The sequence below is a fragment of the Lotus japonicus genome, chromosome 1, assembly GCF_012489685.1.
Source record: "Lotus japonicus ecotype B-129 chromosome 1, LjGifu_v1.2".
In the NCBI taxonomy this organism is placed as follows: Eukaryota; Viridiplantae; Streptophyta; class Magnoliopsida; order Fabales; family Fabaceae; genus Lotus; species Lotus japonicus.
The window spans coordinates 54,579,355-54,602,105 of NC_080041.1; the positions used below are offsets into that span (position 1 = coordinate 54,579,355).

Sequence of the window (22,751 nt, forward strand, 5' to 3'; positions counted from 1 at the left end):
CCAAATTCTAGAGGTATTCAAAGTGTGTTTCATATGCATATGATGATCCAGAGTATATAGAAGACATGAATTCCCACATTTATGTTTGTTTTCCAGATTGAATTCTATGTTTCTGCTATTTTGATTTGGGTTCTGCTTAGCTTCTTTTATTGGACTATGGTTTTTTTTATCTTTATCTGGTTCTGTGTTAATTTTGTGAGGAGTTTGTTACAGGGGATGAAGATCCAATGTCATTCTTTGTTTTTTTGTCAATTTTTTATTCTTACTTAGAGAATTTGCATTGGAATCTGTGGATTTGAATGCAGGAGGCAGAGAATAATGATGGAATTTTAAGTAGTTTCATTTAAATTTGGAGAGAGAGATAAAGGAAGGGTTGATCAATGGTGATGAATGTGAGTTTAGATTTGTGTCAAATGTTGCACAGAATTGAAGTTGTACTATATTCTGTTATTAGAAAATGAATATTCCAGTTGGGGATTTGAAAAGTTCAAGGAGCTGTGGAAAATTTTGCAGGGGATACACATCAAGATGGATCAGAAGGCACTGTTTACTCTTGATGTTTTAAATTTGTCCTTAAATATGATTTGATTTTCAGAGAACTGCTTCCTTCATGAGTAGGATCTGGAATTTTGAGTGAAAACTATAATCTAAGGGTGGGTATACGTTTGTTGAATTACAATGGCATATACATATTTTATATGCTTTTGTTGATTTATATGCATCATTCACTATCCAAAGAAGCTAGAAGCCTTGAGATTGAGAGGTTAAGGATTTGAAGAAATGTGCATATTTAATTGGGTTTTCTATTCAATGTTTTGTGTACTTCTTTATATGATTCAGAAACTGAAAAATAGAAGTGTTTTTCTTTTATAACTGATCATACTGAACTTTAATTTTTGTGATTATTTATAGTACAATTGAATCTGAAAATGGATTTGCAATGGAGGACGAGAAACATGTTATTGAGGAAACTACCAAGGAGAGCCCAAATAAAGAAGCTGAAAACAACCCTAATGCTGAAATGCTGGCCAAGAATGAAGTATCTGAACCCACAACAGAACCTGAAAGCCACAATTCAGCAGAAAGTAAAATCCCAAAACGTTCCAAGGTATACTGTGTATCAGAATCGTTTATCATCAATGAAGCAGTTACTGCACATATGGCATGATGGACCACTAAAACTAATTCATTTTAACATGGTTAGGAGCCTGGTAGCAATAATAGTGTTGTTGGAAAGAACAATAAACATGCAACCAAAGATAAGCACAATGTGAAGACCTCAGCTTCATCATCTCAAACACAGAGGCCAAAATTTCGAAGAGCCTTTCTTTCCCAGCCAAATCAGCTCGGGGAGATGGTATGAAGAAAAGCATTGATGGGATTCTTGTGAAGTCAGAAAATAAGCTTGATAATCAAGGTAATGGGGTTAGATCTGCGACTTCTGTTCGACTTTTGAGCAGGTTGACAAACTCTGAAGTAAACTCAAAGGAGGCAAAGACAAATCCTGGAAATTCTAACCAAAGGACTTCTTTGACATCCATGAATAGCTTTAAACGCTCTGTGGTAGATTTTCTTTTCTTTTCTTCTCAGTGTTTCTTTTTGTAGCTGATAGCTTCTTTTAACTGGTCTCCATGTTCACGAGTCACGACTTCTGTTCTTTCTACTAGTTTGGAAGGTCTACTTCGGTTAAAGCAGTTGCCAAGAGTCTTACATCTGAGGCATCCATGTAAATTTCTTAACTTCCAGGATTTACTGAATCCTTATTTACAGTTTATCTCAGTTTATAATATTCTCTGCCAATGTATTTCAATCTAAGGTAGTCTCAATTGTATTGAAAACTATACATATCTTTTAGAGAATGCTCTGCATTTTTCTGCTAAGTGGTTTATGAATTTGACATTATTGCAGACCTATTGATCAGGTTTCAAACCCAGCAAAAACTGAAAAACCAAATAAAGAGGATGATGATTCTTATTCCACTACTTCGTAAGATTATACACTAAAACTCTCAGATCATCATGTCATTCTATGTTGTCCATCCATCTTATTAGAATTTGAATACTTGTTATTGACTTTTCTGAACTTCTTCTTTTTCTTTAGCTAACATATGCATGAAATTCCGTTTATATGCTCTCAGAAGTGCTACGCGGAGGAACAATGGTTCTGGATTTTCCTCTAGATTGCAAGAACGAGCTGAAAAGCGGAAGGAGGTTGTTCTTGAAACCTTACAGCCTATTTATATTAATATTGCATCTGCTAGTTATTAACTTTATTTTCTCCTTTTTCATCAGTTCTTCTCAAAGTTAGAAGAGAAAATTCAGGAAGATGTTTAAGGCGTTGTTTCTTGATTATTTGTCTTGAGATGTTGCTGTTTTTTTATTAATTACATGTTTGTTTTGTTGAATTTCATTGTTGAGCGGAATATTGATCATGCTATTGTTGGAAAAAAATTAATGGAATTAACTTGCGGGTTTTGTAAGGTAAAAGGGATGGACCTTAATCTTGTTGATGAGGTTAATTAGCTTTTGTTATCTTATTCGTAAATGGAAGATATGTTGTTAATTGGTTTTGAATCGAAGATATGTTGTTGTTTCGTTTATAGTTGATGATAAGTTGTTAGCGTTTCAAATTTGGAAATAAGTTTGAAATTTAATTTGGGTTAGCTAATTGTTGTCATTGTCCTTGTTAGTTTGAAGTTAACCCTTTATGTTTGATAATTTCTACTTGGGTGCTTAACACTATTAGGTCGTGAAGTTGACTTGCTTGATTATGGAGAGTCTATGAGTTGCGACGTGGCCATGCGGTTGGGCAACTTGAAGCTTGAGGCGGCGAAGATGAAGATCTTTAAATTGTATTATAACTTTGTTAAATTGACCTTGTGGTTTTCAACGTTATCTTAGATATTATTTGAAAGTTCGCCGCTATCCATTTAATTAAACTTATTTTATTATAAAAATAAATATTTGGGTATCATTATTATTATTATTAATTGCAATGAATATTGGATTTTGGAAAATTGATTAATTAATTGTTTTTGGAAAAAAATTTGAAATTGATATTAAAAACCACATTTGAGTTCAAGTAAGAACTCATGTTGTTCTGTCTAAGGCAAGAAGGGCTTTCAATGATGCATTGTGCCCGGCCAGCATACCTGGGAACTTCTCGGGCCATTGCTTGGGTGATGATGGGCCTTTCTCATTTTCGAAATTATCACCCTTTGGAAAAAAAAAACCCGAGTTAGTCCCCATATTTGTTGGGTTACTAATGTGATCCCGGTATAGAAATTGAGGCGTTACATCCTTGATACTTGTTAGTGCAATCTTGCTGATGCCAAGGACTAGATGTTTCCCTATCGTTCTAGGGGTGAACCAAGTTAAAAAAATTGGCGTGCATTGTCTACTTCCCTGCTCTTACTTTTCCGCTGCATCAAGCGATACCAACAAGGATGATGAATCTTTATATCGTTTGGAAAACCAAGTTTTTAGTTGCCACGATTTAAGCCCCTTTTCTTGTCCTACTCAGATCAACTTCAGCAATGTCCCTGCTCGTGTTTCGAGAAATGAAGCATCACTTCTTGTGACTCAACCAATAGCTACAAGGACTCGCTCTGATGCTCATCGCAAACGATGCAAGGAGCTGAAATTTTAACTGATTCCTCCAGAAGACGTTTGAAGAGAAAGTCAGTTTCACCTTCATCTATTTCCAAAAAGATAAAGCTAGTCACTTGTGGAGGAAGTTCTTCACCGTCCAACAACTCAAATCTAAATCTGGATGAAGTACTCACTCCACCACACATCCAAGTTATCACAAGATTCTGAATTAGATGTTGATGACTCTCATACTATCCACACCATAAGCTCTAACGGTGAAGAGCAAAACTATCACAACTCTCCACAATCACCATTTGCTGCTCAACCCAAGGACAAGCTGTCTAAAGCATCGTCTTCAAAAGCTGGCACTTTCCATGCAGCCTCCAAAGCTCACAAGAGGCCTCTCAGCACCCTGATGCAAGAATCCTTTAAGAGGAAGAAGGTCAATACATCATCAGAGGCCTCAACATCCGAGCCTCTATATCTACATCGTCTTGCTCAACAAGTAATTCAATCGGAATTTGAGCAGATCATGCATTCCTGGACTGTGTCGTTTGCACCTGGCATGAGATTCAGTTTAGTTTCTCAAAGAGACATTGTCCCTGAACCTGAAGCTGATCTTTCACAATGGCAACTGTTTCAAACTTTCACCATACTTTCTATTCTAGAGACCTTGGGCATTCATAGCTCCTTGGTCTTCTTGGCCCTTTTTACTGTTTCCTGTAGGTTATGCTCATCCTGATGTTGATGAACTTGCTCCTTTCCTCACTCAATCATCAATTCCAATTCAGATAAGTAGAGCAATGATGCAAAATAATCAGCAATTGGTTGCTGCTCTTACACAATTTGAAATTCAAGAGGAATATCTTGTTGAAGAACTAGAGGATGATGGCGATGAAGGCTCATCGACTACTTCAACTGTTGTACCAAGAAGGAATGTTGCTCAATCCTTGGTCTTAATTGAAGAACTACTTGATGATGATGATGCTCTTGATGTGCCACTTGATGCTGAGAACAATGCACCCTTGAACGATGATAATTCTGCACCACTGGATGCTGACGATGAAGGCTGGTTCCATAATCAGGAAGCACCACTTGATGTTGGTGATGAACAAATAAATACAGACCTTACTGCTCAACTTGCTCAAGACTTGGAGGAGCACAAAGCACATGTTTAGAAGAGCTCTCCACTATCAAAGAGCTATTCCATATTTTTAAAATTTATATTATTAATAAATTATGACTCACGCTTAGGTTGTTGTGTAAGCGTGAGAGTAACTTGAGCAAGTGATTAACGATTTGACAAGTGAAACGAGTTGGAACGTTCAACATATGTTTAATTATGACACTATAGTCAGTTTGAGCGATAGCACGAGTCATATTCGCACACGAATGAGGTTCGGAGTGTCCGAAAAAGGCTAATTCCGTTACTAGAGCACTGTTTAAGTTATATTTCTAATCAGTAGGAAAATAAGACCATTAGGGTATTTTTCTGTTGACGTGTGTTCCATTATGGAACTTTCGACCGTAAGCTTGTTAGTTTTCGCTTTACAGAAACTCGATAAAGTTAAACTTTATCTCCGCAGGGACTGGAGTGAGACCTGTACAAAAGGTATTTTCCATTCGATGCTTCTTCCGGAAATTAAATCTGCGTGGTCTTAATACCTTCATTGCTAGGAATCTTTTTCATGAAGGAAGTTTTCTCATCCGATGTCAATTGCAAAAAGCAGTTCTGCGGCAGTTTTTGAAGCAGACTGTGTTTATGCCATTTCCTCATTTTAAATGAGCTCTGAAATTAGTTTCGACATTCTATCGCCGAATACTTACTTTAAATCAGCAGATGAAAGTACCAAAACAACCGGACTCGTGAAATATTTCTTTTTATTCTTTTTCCTCCTCCTATAAAAGGAGGAAAATCACATTTTCCTCATTATTCCAAGAGAGGAGTCGGGGCTAGAGAGAGGAGGGAGAGGAGTTGGCGTTGTTCGTATAATTCTCGACCGTTTCTCGTGATTTTAGTTGCGTTGGAAACGTTATGATGTAAGGATCACTTCCCTTGCATCATTTTCTTCTTTCTCATGTCTATTTCCATGTCTTTCTATGCACAAAGTTTGAAGCTTTTTGACAAAAAGTCAGTTTAGGTTGTTTTCTTCTTTCAAATAGCTTCTACAACTCCTATGTGCTTCATATTCATGATCCATGCGCTTAGATTCTCGCTGTGGTTTCGTTCATCTGAATTCCTTGACCAAAAACCATTTTGATCAAACGTTACTTTTTTATGAAAAAAGCCTTAACCTTTCTTAGCGCCTTTAGAACTAGTTGTTGATAAATGCATTGTTTATAGCTATTCAAAACCTGTTTCAAAAAATATCAACTATGAGTTTTTGAGCTTTTGAAGTGAACCAAAAAGCCCTTATTCTAGTTTTAAATCCCGTAATTTTTCAGAGTATTTTTCTACCCTAGATATCACTTAAGAATGCATAGGAATTAAATTAGATCGGAAGAAAAGTTCGGCTTTCCCTATTTCTCTAGGGGTGGCCGAGAGGTGATGCATGAACGTAGGATGATTTCGGGTAAATGTCGGTTTGATTCTGACATGGATATGTGTTTTATGCTAAGTGTTACTGAAATATGCTTAAGTGTTTTCTTGTGCTCTAGGAAAACTAAATGGCTATGTGTGCACTAGGAACATGACTAGAATCATTGCTTGAAAATGGTGATTATGCCATGTGTTATGTATAAACATTCTATGTGTTGCTTGTTTCTAGAGTACTTGAATAACATGCTTAAGGGGAGCTAGAATAGACTATGAATTTTGTGGAGTTTGTTAAGTTTTACTTGTTCTTTAAGTTGTTGATAACATGCTTTGTGCTTCAAATATGGAGTCGGAACATTAATTACTTTCTAAATAATTGTTTAAAACCTTAGTTTCGTGTCAACCCACCCATTTGGGGTAATTCTTCGATTCGTGCCTGAGTGTTGAACTTCTAAAGCTTAGAAAGCTTTTCTAGTTGCGGTTAGTCTGGTTAAGTCTGAAGGTATGAAAAAACGATAGAAAGGGGGGATTGTATAGCGTTTTCAGTCAAAAACTTTTCCCACTTGAGATTTTAACAAATCTCTTCAAACACCAAAGATAAAAGTGCTAAGATAAGAGTTGAGGAAAGCACACAATCATTTTATCCTGGTTCACTTGATAAATCCCTCAAGATAATCCAGTCCACCCGTTAAGGTGATTTCTTCCTTCTTAGAATGAAGGCAATCCACTAATCAGAGTTTGTTACAACTGCACTTGCAACCTGCAAAGTGACTAACAATACAATGACTTAGCTATCACAGAGATTCACTCTCTTAGTCTTCTCAAGGATCCGACCAACCTTGGTCTCCTTAAGGAAAAACAAATAGTTGTTTGAAAGTTTGGGTTTACAAAGAAATGCTTCTCAGAAAGCTAATGGTAAACACAATAAGGACAATATGAAGAAAGATTGCTTAAGAGAATATTTGAATATCGCGTGAGCTTGAACAAAGTTTCTTAAGGCGGCATCTCTCATCTTTATATACTCCAAGGAATAAGGTTTGGAAGTTTGCATGGAATGCTACCGTTGGAGGGCAGATCTGGGTTTTCCAGGTTCTGCTGTGGCTGAATAAGTTAAGTAAGGTCATCAGGAATTGTACAATTGCTTTTGTACTTTGGATAGTGACATGACCTTTATCCTAGTTGACTTCTGATCAGAGCGATGCTTCATGTTGGAACTTGTGAAGCTTGATGATCAGAGTCAGAGGGAAGCTTGGATCCTCTGACCTTTGTACCTTCTGCTTCTGGACTCAGAGGAGAAGTACTTGGTCTTCAGAGCCAGCTTACTCTTGGACTTCAGAATCTTCACTACTCAGCTTCTGGACCTTCAGAGCTTCAAGTGAACTGAATCCTTATCAGAGCTTTACTATCTTTAGATCTTCTAAAGCTTAATCTACTGTTCAGATTGAACATAATGAGTGCGAAAGCGTTGCAGAGGTTACTCTTTGAGCAAAGTTCTTCTGAATTATGTGTAATTAGATCAGAGTCAAAGCCTGTCATAAAAACACTCAGAAAACAACGTTAGAGTACCATAATTGTTCATAAACAATAGTTAACATGTAATCATCAAAACATAGAGTTGTACTACTAGATCAAAACTTGATCTTACAAAGTCGAGTTGTTTCTTAGTGACTAAGAAAGGATATTTTTCTTAAGGTTTGGATCGAGTTGAGCTAAGGAAGGAAGTTTCGGAACGAGCTGTGAAGTTTCAGGGCGGAGGAGAACACCCAAGAGGTAAGACCAACTCTCCTAGTTATTAGCTATTATGCTTAGGTGTCGAAGAATCAGCCATTGTTAAATGATTTCGAACTGTTGAGGCTTAGGCCAATTATTGAATTGCCAAGGCTTATGTCATTGTTGACTGCTGAGGCTTCGGTCGTTTACTGGTTTCTGTCTTTTCGTTTTCTAGTGGATAGGGCAGGGTTATGTTTTACAGCACAAATATCTTGTCTTATCGCTTTCTAGTGGATAGGACATGGTTATGTTTTACCACACATAGTGAATAGACTATATTATGTTTAATCGCTTGTGCGAATTGATGATATTGTGGATATTGAGATATGCTTTGCTTTATAGAATCAGGGAGCAAAGTTTGTTCACAAGTAACAAGGACAAACAAGGACAAAGAACAATGAACAATCCTAAAACACTTGATCTCTCTCTATTAGCTTCGGTAGTCTTCATGTTTTAGGTCTTCACCCTTTTATATCCTTCCGCAGCGAAAGCATAGATGCTAGAGTTAGCTTGGGCTATGGAAACAGATTGCAACAACAATTCAAACAAAACGCAATCTCCAAAGATCTTGTTGCGTTTTGCACAAGTAAAGATAGAAACAAATCTTTTATCAAAGATTGTTTCAACAAATAACAACCCATACTTAAAACCCTTTTGGAACAGCTACTTGAATCCCAAGTAACTTAAAAACATATCTGTATAACAACTTCAAGGGCCCACACTAACGTTCCAAGTAGAGGACTAATGTCCTAGCTACACAAAGTCAGATGCCACGTCATCGGCTTCGACAACCAGTTGTTTTTGACAAAATGCAAGACAACAAAGTAACAACATATATATATATATATATATATATATATATATAGGTTTTTCATAACATATCCTAAGTATATACATAGCATGTTATCGTGTTTCAACTAACGAATATATCATCATCACAACATCCAATATAGTGAGATGCATGACATACCATTGCAATGTCATGATCAAAATATGATCCGGATAACATCACTCTCACGGAGGACGGGACAAGCCAACGACATTGCCACTTAAGGTTTCACACTCTTTCTAGGTTTCTCACCATTCATCAGTTTCACACCTTTCATTGGTTTCACACCACTCATAGGTTGCACACCATCCATCGGTTTCACACCATACATCAGTTTCACACCCTTCATTGGTTTTACACCATTCATTATGCATGCATGAGTGCAATATGGTCAGCCAAACAACGATTCATCCCCCCCCCCCCCACGGATACGTGTCTAGCTAATGTTCATTGTCTATATCGTTTGCCTTAGGGTAAACATTGATGGGATCTCACGCTTCCATGAAGTCTCACACTTTCATGAAGCCTCATACAACAATGAAGTCTGACACTTCAATAAAATCCCATAATTTCATGAAGTCTGACGCTTCAATGAAATCTCAATCTCACGTTTCATGAAGTCTCGCGCATCTATGAAGTATCACGCTTTCATGAAGGCCCACGCTTCAATGAGATCTCTACAGTACCCTTAGGTAAACAGTGGTCCTCGATAAAAAACTTTCTTTACTAGCAAAGAATGCATCTTGCACCCAACTGACCTTCTCGTCACAATGACACACTTTCACAATGCCCGCAACAAAGTACTGAAACAATTACGAGTGTCTCCCGCACTCCAGTGACCTCTCGGTCACAACATCACATCATCTTGATGACCGACCAAACACTTATCAAGCTAGGAAAGCCATTCACACTTAGTGACCTCCCCGTCACAACGGCCCATCCTCATGATGTCAGTAACTTAGGCTTTCAACGTTCTCAATAACCGAACCCTCGACATTTCCCGTTTTCAACTCTTTTCCACAACCTAAGTTTACTTGAAATGATTTTCTTAACAAATAAAGGGTTCTATCTTGAGTTAATACATTATGTCATTGATTTACAAAATCTAAGTTTTCTTTGCTCTTCCTTTTCCAAAGCCTATCAAGTCAAAGATTCCCACTAACCCCCAAGTGACATCCCCGGGAAAGCCTTGATCCTCAACACGACGATGGCTCACACCACTTGTTAGAGTCTACCCAATAACTCTCTCAAAAACTCGTCATTACCATGATATAACTTAGTGTTTCCCACACTCTGCAATTGCATAAACATGCATATATTCCAGCCAACACAGTCCAACAGATAAAACATATGCAACATTATCATCATTCCGCACAAGTGATAAAACACAATATTGTCTATCAACTACGTGCGGTAAAACATAACCCTGTCATATCCCCTAGAAAGCGATAAGCATATTATATGTGTTGTAAAACATAATCTTGTCATATCCACTAGAAAGCAGTAAGACAAAAATCAGTAAACGGCCGAAGCCTCTGCAGTCACAATGGCACAAGCCTCAATTAGTCACAATGGCATAGGCCTTAATCGGTCACAATGGCATAAGCCTCAATCAGTCAACAATCATCAATAATCAATATATCTCGAATTCTCAACACTTAAAGCATTATCTAAAAGAGTAAGTTGCCTTCACCTCTTGGGTGTTCTCTTCCGTCTTGAGACTACACAACTTTTTCCGAATCTTGCTTCCTCAGCTCAACTCAATCCAAACCTTAAGAAAAATATCATTGCTTAGTCACTAAGAAACAATACGATCTAATAATTCTAACCGAAGTCGGAAAAATCTTCTAAGCTTTAGAGTTCAACACATAGGCATGAATGGAAGAGTTTTCCCTGAATGAGTGAGTTTTGACTCGATTCAAGTTTTGTACAAAAACACTTTTCGGGGACAATTCCACCAACTACATATTCGAAATCATGCTCTACGCAACTCTTGTCCGAAAACAACCCAGTTTCATGCATCGTCTCTAAAGTTTCGCGAAAAAGATTTTCTCCCCTAACCTTATGGAGCTCCCGGCCACCTAGGGGAAAATAGGGCTTGTCGAACGTTTTCTTCGATCTAATTTAATTCTTAGGTGATATCTAGGGTAGAAAAACACTCGGAAAAATTACGGGACTTAAAACACGAATTTAGAGTTTTTGGGTCAACTTTAAAAGCTCAAAAACTCAAAGTTTATATTTTACGAAACAGTTTTGAATAGCACTAAACAAGACATTTATCAAAAACTATTCTAAAGGTGCTAAGCATGGGTCAGGCTCTAGCATGTTAAAGTTTTGGTTTTTGCTCGAAAATGAGTTTTTCTCCAAAATTAGATCTACATCAACAAAGCGAGAATCTAGGCGCATGGGGTATGAATATGAAGTATAGAGAAGGTGTAGAAACTATTTGAAAGCAGAAACGGAGGGAAACTAACCTTTTTTCAAAAACCTCCAAACTTTGAGTACGAAAAGATGTGGAAAAAGATATGAGAGAGTAGAAAAGGATGAATGGAAAATGATCCTTACCTCCTTGCCTTCACGTCGATCGGTCAAGAAACGAACAATTGGTCGCAAAGTTCCCCTATCTCTCTCTCTCTCTCTCTCCCTCTCACTTGCACGACCTTGGCTAGAACCTTTGCTAGAACCTTATATATTATATTTTTCCATGAAGAAAAAAAACTTAAGGAAAATAATTTGTTCCCACCCTAATTTCAACCAGACTTTGGGCTGACGAGCGCCATTCACGTGGCTCCCAAAGGAACTTGAAGACATTGAAAGACACTTCAACTCTAAGGCACGACATCGAGCTTCGTATCTTGTGGGCTTGTGGGCTGGCCAGCGCCATTCACGTGGCTTCCAAAGGAACTTGAAGACATTGAAAGACACTTCAACTCGCGGGCATCGAGCTTCGTATCTTGTGGGCTTGTGGGCTGGCGAGCGCCATTCACGTGGCTCCCATAGGAAATTGAAGACATTGAAAGACACTTCAACTCTAAGGCACGACATCGAGTTTCATGTCTTGTGGGCTTGTAGACTGGGCGGGTATGCTTTACCCAAATGCCCGCCCAGAATACTCAAATAGTATGGTGGGATTGATCTTGCTCAAACACCTGGCGACCATCAGGGCAGTTAAAGAGATACCCGCCTGATACGTGGTCCCAGGCCAGCTGTCAAATTCTATTCCCTTTTGTCTTATATGCATAGAGATTTGGGCCTCGTTTGTGAGGCCCAAATGTAAGAATATTCTATATAAGGACTACACCTAATATAAAAGGGGGTCCTCTCATTGTACTAGACACCTTTTTGATAATTAATGAAAATATTTCCTTATTTTACATCATCTTTCTATTTATTCTCTGCTAGGGTTTACTAGAATATTCCCTTATCTCTTAAGTAGACCTTAGTATGGAACATTTGTGCTTAGTGTCAATTGTAGCCCTCAAAGATTTCTCCTTTTGAAGAAGTTAGTCAGATTGGGACAGTTGTTCAGAAACCCCGGCGAGCTTCTCCTCAACTTTCTTCAACGCCAGATTGACGCGCTTGTTAGCAGTTTCAGCATCGTGCTTCTGCTTATCATAAGTAGACTTCAGCTCACTCACCTTCTTCTCAAGGCGGACCTTGGCCAGGTGGGTTTCGCAGACATACTAAACCATGAAAAACAACTCAAGCCAACCAACAAAGCCTCAGTAAGGAAATAACAATAAATCAACACAACCGTTCATAAATGAAAATAACTCAAGTATAGATAAAAACTTCATTCATATAATGAAAAAGGGCGAGGCCCGATACATAATGATAACAAAATACAAAAAGGGGCGAGGCCATTACAACGAAACAAAAGAAAAAAGGAGAAAAGAAAAACAACGAAAACATCAAAGGAAATAAACTAAGTCCATTTAGAAAGGGGCGAGGCCCGTTACAAAAACAAATAGACAGAAAATCAGGCTGGAGCCTGTTCATTGGCAGCAATGTCCTTGTTCAAGGAAGCCTCGGGGTCATGCCCGTCATCATCATCTTCATCTTCATCCTCTTCTATCTCACTCTCGGAGTCAAACTTGGGCAGATAACTGAGATCAATGTCATCATCGTCGGTGACTTAACCATCTTTGATCACCTTCAGAAATCCAATCCGGGAGAGGTCGAAGTCAGGATCAACCACACTTATTTGCTCCTTGGCCTTATCAAATCCCCGAGCAAATTGGTGTGAAGCACGCTCGAGAATGGAAGCCTTCAATCGCTTATACTGGCCCACCACCTTCTTACACTTCATCGAGCAGCTGTGTGCTTAGTATCAATTGTAGCCCTCAAAGACTTCTCCTTTTGAAGAAGTAAGTCAGATTGGGACAGCTACTCAGAAACCCCGACGAGCTTCTCCTGAGCTTTCTTCAACGCCAGATTGGCGCGCTTGTTAGCAGTTTCAGCATCGTGCTTCTGCTTATCATAAGCAGACTTCAGCTCACTCACCTTCTTCTCAAGGCGGACCTTGGCCAGGTGGGTTTTGCGGACATACTGAACCATGCCCGCCACCGAGCTAGAAGTAGAGAGAGCCTGATGGATCGCCAGAGCGGCGATACAAGTGGCACCCTGGTCAGTAACGTCCTTTGGGAGTCGGTTGTCAAATGTATAACTCATGAAGTCTAAGCCATTGAATTGAAGATCGTTGAAATTCAAGAGGGCGGGGCGAAGCCACTTCTAGGGGCTAAACTAGAGCCAACATGAACAAATGGCGTTGCAGGACGAGTATGGGCGATCAAGGCGCTTGGATATTGTTGGATAGGCGGGGGAAGAATATCCCCCTTCTTTTTCTCCGCAGCGGGTTTGGACTTTGGAGTCGGGCCAGTTTGATCAAGAGTGGTTTGCTTCAAGACCTTTTCACTGGCGGTCTTCTCAGTGGTACCGGAGGTTCTTTGACGTTTCGGTTCCCGCCCATCACTAGCATCGGATTTGCCCTCGGGTCGGGACTCCTGGTCCTTTTTCTTCTTAATTTCAGCGACAACTTGAGCTTGGTAGGCCGCCATGTCACAACACTTGTGTCAGCCTTGCCTTTACCCATTTTAGCTGCATAAAAAATATCCAAGGTTAGTACAACTTGAGAAAATGGCGAGCGAAGATACGCACATGAAGAAATAAACTTACTAAAAAATTGAGCAACAGTTCCATCTTTGGCGGCCTGAATCAAATCATTGCCGAAAAATGTGGGCAATTACTTCAGGTAATAGGCGACCCCTTGCTCGGAAAGCTCTAAAGCTTCAAAGTCAACATTTATATTCTGGCGGGGATTTTTTGTCCAGTAAAAAGGGGGCAGTTTTCAGAATCCCGGAAAAGATTACTTATCTCGGGAGATTCAACCACTTTGAAATAATTTCTTTGCCAAACTTTAAAATGACTCTTCAAAGGGGTGAACAACGACATCTTTTTTCGGGCGAGAAGAGGAATCCACTTGATGGAGGTAGGCTTTGTGGTAACGGTTTTGTAAAAGTAAAAGAATAAAGGGTATGTGGGCGTGACACTCAGGTGCTCACACATGATTTCAAAACATCGAATGAAACCCCACGCGTTGGGAAGAAGTTGACAAGGCGCCACATTCAGGAAAGTAAGAACATGACAAATGAAAGGAGAATATGGGAGTTTTATGTTAAGATCGTTGAAGAAATAACCATATACATAGAAGAAGTCAAGCGACCCATCTAACGCTTCTTTTCGAAGAGTAATAAATAAAGACTTCGTCGCCACAGGGTGCGACGTTCAAAAGCAAATCATCGTTGCAATTGGTGGCGGGATTCACCTTGGTAAAACCCTGGGCGTTCAAACGGTGGGAATTCAGACTCCCAACACTACCCCAAACGGAGCGGTACAGTCACTTATCTTCAACCAGATACTCGTTGTATCGCCACTCTGGCAAAGTTAATTTCCTGTTAGAAGACAGAACATAATCGATAGAGCAGGCCGGGCTAGACTCATCTTGAAAGGTGGGGGAATCCGGAATAACAACTAAGGATGGCGAGGAAATATCGTCATCCATTGAAGAAGAAGACATTTCAAAGGTTGAAACACTATTACTTTTGAAAGACATTATGAGAAATTTAGATAAAAAACCAAGAACAATGAAGGAAGAAGAACAGACACCAAAACAAGAAGGTAAAAGAAAAATAAGGCTCAATTATCTGTCGGAGGATAATTGGCAAGGACGTAGGATAAAGAAAAGCATTGCGCAATGACGACTGAACGGAGGGAGATTCACCGGAAAAATCAAGAAACTTTGGAGAGTTTGAGAGTTTAGGACTTTGAAAGCGGAAGAAGTTTTGAAAGAAAAGGGGGAAGGGGGTTTTATAGGCAAATGGAAGAGGAAAAATGAGTGTGTGGAAGGCTGAAACGACACCGGAAGTAAGAGAATGAGTGGAATGAAAGCGTGAAATGTCGGGAGAAGAAAGAGAAAGACTAGGCGAAAACTGAAACGACGTCCCCTAAACCCTTGGTTTTCACCAAACGAGGAAATTCCTCAAATCTCTTACTTCCGGTGGCAAATTGCATAAATGAGTTAGTAAATGACGTTGGCAATGATGGCAAATTTTTTGAAAAACGTGAAGCGTGTGTTAGTGAGAAAGAAAGTTGATTGACGTGTGATTGATAAGCGGCGAAAAGACCGTCGTTTGACTTTTGAAGAAAGAATACGAAGGAACAGTTAAATGGAAAGGGCAAAGGTCGTTGTAGTTGGCGAGCGCTATTTATGTGATAGATTAAAAGAATTCGAAGACATCAAAAGACACTTCAACTTGCGGGCATCGAGCTTCGTATCTTGTGGGCTTGTGGGATGGCGAGCGCCATTCACGTGGCTCCCAAAGGAACTTGAAGACATTGAAAGACACTTCAACTCGTGGGCATCGAGCTTCGTATCTTGTGGGTTGGCGAGCGCTATTCACGTGGCTCCTAAAGGAACTTGAAGACATTGAAAGACACTTCAACTCTAAGGCATGACATTGAGTTTCGTGTCTTGTGGGCTTGTGGCCTGGGCGGGTATGCTTTACCTAAATGCCCGCCCAGAATACTAAAATAGCATGGCGGGATTGATCTTGCTTAAACACCTGCGACCATCAGGGCAGTAAAAGAGATACCCGCCTGATACGTGGTCCCAGGCCAGCTGTCCGATTCTATCTCCTTTTGTCTTATTTGCATAGAGATTTGAACATTGTTTGTGAGACCCAAATGTAAGAATATTCTAGATAAGGACTACATCCACTATAAAAGGGGGTCTCCTCATTTTACTAGACACCTTTTTGATAATTAATGAGAATATTTCTTTATTTTACATCATCTTTCCATTTATGCTCTGCTAGGGTTTACTAGAATATTCCCTTATCTCTTATGTAGACTTTAGTACGGAACAGACTTAAAGACAAATATGAATATAAAGAGAGAAATGAAAATATAATATGTAATATGGTATAAAAAAGAAAAAAAAGATAGAAATAAAATACATTTAAATAGAACAGAAAGTGAGTGTGAATGTATTAAAAAGTTTTACAACAATATTATGCAGATGGAGTTTGATGAAATAAAAATAGTTGTTGCTCCAATATGATAAAACCTGCTGCCAGGGTCCCAGCTCTTATTAAATGTTATTATTGAGTGAGTATTGAGAGCTGAGAAGGATATTGGTGTATTCTCAAGTCAACTGCTGGTGGTGTGGTGCTTGTATCAAGATTCAAGAGGTTAAGGGAGCAGAACATCAATCAAGCCCATAGGTATGAGTGCATCTCAAAACATTATTGTGTTACATGTCCTTTGACCAAATTGATTCATATCAGCATCTCTGTTTTTCGTAAATATTTCTTATGCCAACTGTTATGTATTGTTCAACTCAACTAATTTCTTTGTTGCTTTTGTCTGTTTTTGCTATTCAAGTTCAGTTCTAATTCGGACTTGTGGTTCCTTGCTTTTCTTCACGTATTGTATGTATTGAGTCCACATTGATTTGAGTCTCTTATTTTCCTTTATCACTGAGGAAGTGATTAAAATTGTTTGATCTTTTATCTCTAATGACTCTTACATGAAAATAAGTGGCATACTCAGCAAGTTCCTGACAGTGACACATAAAAGAATAAAAATCTGGTGCTTGCCAATTAACACAGAATAAAATCTTTTTCTTAGTTTAATTTGTTCCATTTTATACAGATCAGGGAACATAACCAAGAAGCCCGAGACAAATATGGATGCTATTGCTAGCGTAGCTTCAAACGTGGCTGTACCTTTACTACGAAACATAACCTATGTATTGATGTACAACAGTTACCTCACAGACCTTGAGGTCCAGATTCAGAAGCTGAAACGGGAGGAGAAAGAAGTCAGACACACTGTTGAAGCAGCCAAAAGGAATGGTGAAGAGATAGAAGACACTGTAGGCGACTGGTTTAATAGAGTGCATGCAGCTGTAGAGGAAGCACAAGCATTCAACCTGTAGCAATGAAAGTGTCCAAAAGCTGTGCTGGTTTGCCACTTTTGTTAGTCACAATGGTGGACGCGTTAAAGAACAAGGATTTTTATGCTTGGAAGGATGCGCTAGAGCAGATAGAAAATTTTGACCTGGATGGATGCTTTTATTCTCAAGTGCAATCTTCTATTGAGATGAGTTATAATTATTTAGAAAGCCAAGAACTCAAAACGTTCTTCCTCCTTTTGGGTTCAATGGGAAATGGTTGTAGCACCAAAGATTTGTTGGTGTTTGGTTGGTGCTTGGGTTTGCATAAACATGTTGATACACTGGCAGATGGGAGAAACAGACTTTACAAATTGATAGACAACCTGAGAGCTGCTTGTTTGTTATTTGAAGGGAAAAGAGATTCGCTTGTGATGCTCGATATTGTTCGCAATGTCGCTGCATCCATTTCATCCACGGTCAAACCTTTCTTCACTGTACAGAGAAACACTGAACTGAAAGAATGGCCAAGAATGGATCTCTTTAAAACTTGTCATCATATTTTCCTGGACTGGTGTTTTGTCCATGAACTTCCTGAGATGTTAGAATGTCCCAAGTTGAAGATACTCCAACTCAACTGTCAAGGCAACAATTTGAAAGTTCCTGACAATTTCTTTGTTCTGATGAAAGAATTGAAGGTCCTAAGTTTAGGAGGAGTGAATTGTACTCCATCCCTTCCTCCATCTCTTGGTCTTTTGACAAACCTCCAATCGTTGAGTCTGTTCAAATGCATGTTGGAAGACATTAGTATTGTTGGACAAATCCCAACTTTAGAGATTCTCAACCTTGAAAATTCTGAGCTCAAAGAGCTCCCTGCAGAAATAGGAGAAATGACTCATCTACGGTTGCTATATTTGACTGATTGCTCCACACTAGGAGAAATACCTTGCAACCTATTATCTAGTTTGACTAGCTTGGAAGAGCTCTACATGGGGAACTGTAATATTCAATGGGAGGCCGAGGGAAATGAAAATGAAATGACTAATTCAAGATTGAGTGAGTTAAGACATTTGCATGGACTAAAAACTTTGAATATGCAGATAAAATATACTTCAGTTTTTCCTAGAGACTTGCTAGCCTTTGGAAAACTTGAAAGCTACAAGATTATCATCGGGGATGGATGGAAATGGTCCGCTGTGGAGTCTGAGAATTACCAAACTTCAAGAGTTCTTAAGCTAAATTTGAGCATGGATCCAAGCATTCTTATGGATTATGGGATGAAGTTGCTGATGATTCACGCTGAAGATTTGTATTTAGCTGAACTAAAGGGTGTCAAGGAAATACTTTATGAATTGAATGATGAAGGATTTTCACAATTGAAGCATCTTAATATCCAAAACTGTGATGAAATGCAGAGCATTATTGGCTCAACTGAGTGGGCTCATCATGATCATGCCTTCCCCAAATTGGAGTCTTTGATCATTCACAGTCTGATTAACATGGAGAGAATATGCACTGGCCCACTTCCAGCACAAGCTTTTACCAAACTGCAACTTATCAAAGTAAAGGGTTGTGATAGGATGGAGTCTGTTTTATTGCATTCCATGGTTAAACACCTTTCTGAACTTCTGGAAATTGAGATTTCAGAATGTAAAGATATGACCTATATCATAGCCAAGGAAGAACAAGAGGATGCTGGACAAACTAGCAAGATCAGGCTCCCGAAAATGCGTTCTCTAACGCTTGAATCCTTACCTTCACTTGTTAGTCTTTCACCTGAGTCGCACATTATTGGTACTGAAAACACCAATGATTTCTCCAGTGCACCTGAAAAAAGAAAAAAGATTCTAGCCGATATGGATTCCTTCATCTTGCATTAACCATTAATTTTGCAACGAAGAACACAGTGTCTAATAGGTATAGGCTTAAACAGAGAAGAAAAATGACTAATTGTAACTAACTTTTAGTTAGTTAGGTGTTAGCTGTAAATAGAGGAATCAAAGCCTCAGTTAGGAGTTTTTGATTTAGTTGGAATTGGTTGGGCTGGTTTATTAGGAACTAGAGTTTACTTTCGAAATAAAAGATTTCTATCTCTACTTTCAAGAACACATAAACATGGCAGTCAGGACTAGGGACCTTGATACTGTTATCAAAAGAGAAAAGAAAAATAATATTTTTAAAGAGAGAGAGACAGAGTAATGCCTCACCAAAATACTGTTATCCATATAAACCCTCACATCCTGTGGTCAGGAATCAGAATTGAGTTTATCAAACAATAAGCAGATAAATGAGTACAGGACAAAACGAAACAATTACATAAAATTCTTGTTCTTCAAAACCAGCTGTTGCATTAAATTAACTAGTAACATATGCAGTTATCTAAGAACAATTTGCAGCCTAGCAGTTATCATTTAAATAAGAGTTCACATAATGCAGATCTCCTTGGGCATAAAGCTAATTCTTTAAGCATTTCATGTTTTCTGGGTGGACGTAAGGAAGACTCACAGCAAATCGTCATGGTCCGTAAAGTTGTTGAATTATGCATTATATATTTTGCAAATCGCAGATCACTTGCTGTACCATAGCAACATTTAAGAGAGCACTCGCTGAACCGTGAAGTAAGACATTTCGGAACAATATGAGGGTCAGGCGAAAAAGAACCTTGACATGAAGAAATTGCCAAAACCTGAAGCTTGGGGCAATTGTTTAGCATCTCAAGCACCGAATCCCAGCTCACAAGATTGAGGACCACATGCATTAAATTGGAAATTCAGGAACCACCTTAACCAATTGGTACTGCAAAAGTTATACATACAGACAAATTATGAGAAATATAGGTTATTTAGATTAACTAAAAAGGAAAGTAAGTAAGAAATTCAATGTAAGACCCAAGTTTTTAAGCTTAGAATAAGTGGAATAGATTTCCATTTACGATTAGGTTTGACGTATCGTGAAGGGAAAACCTGAACAAGAGTTTATCGAATGGAATAAATTTATGAAGGAGAAAGTTCAGGAAAAGTCAAAGGATTGTATCGAAGTCGATTTAAGTTATAGCACGACTAATATTCGTTTTTAAACCTAGGACAAGAACCTTAGGAAATCAAACTATGTTCCACCCTTGGAACACTGTAGGAATTTATTCCAAAAATCTTCAGAGAAATGTTAGAACTTCTCTTTTTCCATATATCACCATCGTTTCGAGGCGAAACCCTAGAATCTACGAACGTCCGATTCCAATCATCGGAAGTTTGCCGAAACTGAAACCCTGGTATTTCAAAACCCTAGAATCAACCGACGATGAAGACTTTTTCTATTCGGAGCTTCAAATGAAGATTCCACACGCGTACACCCGTTTCTCTTGATGATTTCAATCTTTCTTCGGAAGGAAGTTTTCTATTCCGACATTCGATGCAAAAAGTAACTTATCGGGTAAAATAGTTTTACACCGACTTTGCATTAGTCACCTAAAATACTAGGAAATCTCTTTTGAGTTTTGGGTTTATGTTGCCAAAACCTATCTTAGAATTCACGGAGAATGAAGCCGGAAAAATCAGAATCGCGAAACTTTCGTTTTCCGCGTTTTGCCAACCTCTATATATAGCATTAAAAACAAGCCTCGAAAACCAAAAAATCATACCGATATTTCTTTGAAGAATTAGAAGATTCAGCGGGGAGAATATCGTGTCTAGAATACTTTAGAATCAGTAGGAAGAATCGGAAATAACTCTCATATTTTTATCGTAACTCTATGAGCTAAATCCTCCGATATCTAAACAAATCTGTACCGGTTTACAAAATATCTATTCATTCTTATCCAATCTCTGATAAATATCTATTCAACCTTATCCAATCTTTGATAAATATCTATTCATACTTATCCAATCTTGATAAATATCTATTCATACTTATCCGATCCTTGATAAATATCTTCCATTTCATTCCCTATATATATGTTGAAGCTTGAAACAAAATCTCACCCAAAAACACACACACAACCCGCGGCTTGGAGAGAAGAAGGAGGAGGAGGGATTTTCTTCATTTCTTGTCTGATCGTTCCATAGTTCGTTGCTACACGTAGGTCTCAAGGTACTGATGCTAATCCTTTCTTCTGATCGTAACTTCTGTAGCTTTTCTCTATGTTTTTCTATGCTCTAAGTTTTTGAGTTTTTGGCAAAACTATCCAAATACCTTCATCTTTCTATCTAAACTTATTCCCTGCGTGCCCTGAGCATGTTTAGCGGGTTACATTTTGCTGATTCTCGTCGAATTGCTGCCGAGTTTCAATTCTGCTCATAATACCCATTTTTGGCTAAAGTTCCAACCTTTGGGCTTAAAACCCTCGACTGAGCTTAGCGTTAGTAAGATTAGTCGTTATAATCGTCGTTAGTATCAACCCCATCTAATATGTTTTTCGAAACTCTGATTTTGAAATTCTGAGCTGAAAATAATGACCAAAATACCCCTGCGACAGTTTTCGATTCGATATTTTTTTCTGAGAGTTTCCTTGGCCTAGATATCGCCTAAGAATACCTAGGAATCGATTTAGATCGAAGAAAAAGTTCGGAAAACCCTATTTTACATAGTGTCCGAAACCTATTGCTTAGGGTACCGTGTCCAAAAATAATTTTTGGGTCTCTATGACCTGAGCCATTGCGTAGCTCTTTCGATTGTCGAAACTTTGGCGCTGGTTTCGTGTCATTCCGAGTTTTGTAGCTCGAGTTATGCTCGTTTTAGCAAACGAGGTTCTGTCATCTATTCATGCTTAAAAATTATACTCTGAAGCTTCTTAAGCTTTGTCTAAATGCTAGTTAGTATTATATTGACCGAATTGACTTGTTTTGATTGACCTTCGCTTCGTTTGCTCAAAGATTCGTTTGGAGGAACACTTGGAGCAGGAAAAGAGGATTGTGAAGGAGCCTTGCTTGAACACACTGGACGAGTTCGAGGTTAGGGCAACTTACCTTACTAGCTAATGCTTTAGGAGTCGACGAATTCGACTTGATTTATTGTTTATGCACTTGTTTGTGTTTGACTGGTAAAATGTTTTCTGAGGCTTCGGCTGACAATGTAGATGATTCATCTACTAACTGTTTTTGAGATTGAATTACATGGTACGTGCTAAATGGTTAATCTAGGATGTGTGATATTTGCTTTATATGCTAAGTGCTACGTGGTTATTCTAGGATGTGTTGATATATGTGACATGTTGTTGACTGTGCTGATTTAACTATGTCATTTCACATATATCTGTGGTACTGAGGAGTGAGAATAGCGGGCAAGTCATGCCGAATTTTTATGAGAGTTTTTGAGAAAGTTTGATAGGACGAATGAGATTCGGGCCTTGTTATGGTTTTTCATGGATCGAGACATTCTCTAGAGTCATTTGGGATTAGGAGATCCCGAGAACTTATAAGATTTGCGATAAGACAAAAGTGGAAACTATTTTGTAAGGAAAACTCATAAGACATTAAACAACCTTTAAACCTTTTAATAATGATAATAATCTCGAAGGAAAGCTTAGGAGTCAAATCTTAGTTTTTGGAAAACGAGAAGTGTCGTCGGATACAAGTGTTG

The 22,751-nt window shown here is 38.5% G+C and overlaps 1 protein-coding gene and 1 pseudogene across 1 annotated transcript; both read left to right on the top strand.

Moving 5' to 3' along the window:
* Positions 1-299: 299 nt before the first annotated feature.
* LOC130738614 (protein WVD2-like 4) lies at positions 300-2,333 on the top strand (annotated as a pseudogene).
* An 11,624-nt stretch (positions 2,334-13,957) lies between these two features.
* On the top strand, positions 13,958-19,363 carry LOC130738638 (disease resistance protein RPS2-like). Its single transcript, XM_057590731.1, has 4 exons — positions 13,958-13,976; positions 16,413-16,506; positions 16,937-17,069; positions 17,180-19,363. The coding sequence occupies exons 1-4, from the start codon at positions 13,958-13,960 to the stop codon at positions 19,055-19,057; spliced, it is 2,124 nt and encodes a 707-aa protein (XP_057446714.1). The 3' UTR covers positions 19,058-19,363.
* The last annotated feature ends 3,388 nt before the right edge of the window (positions 19,364-22,751 follow it).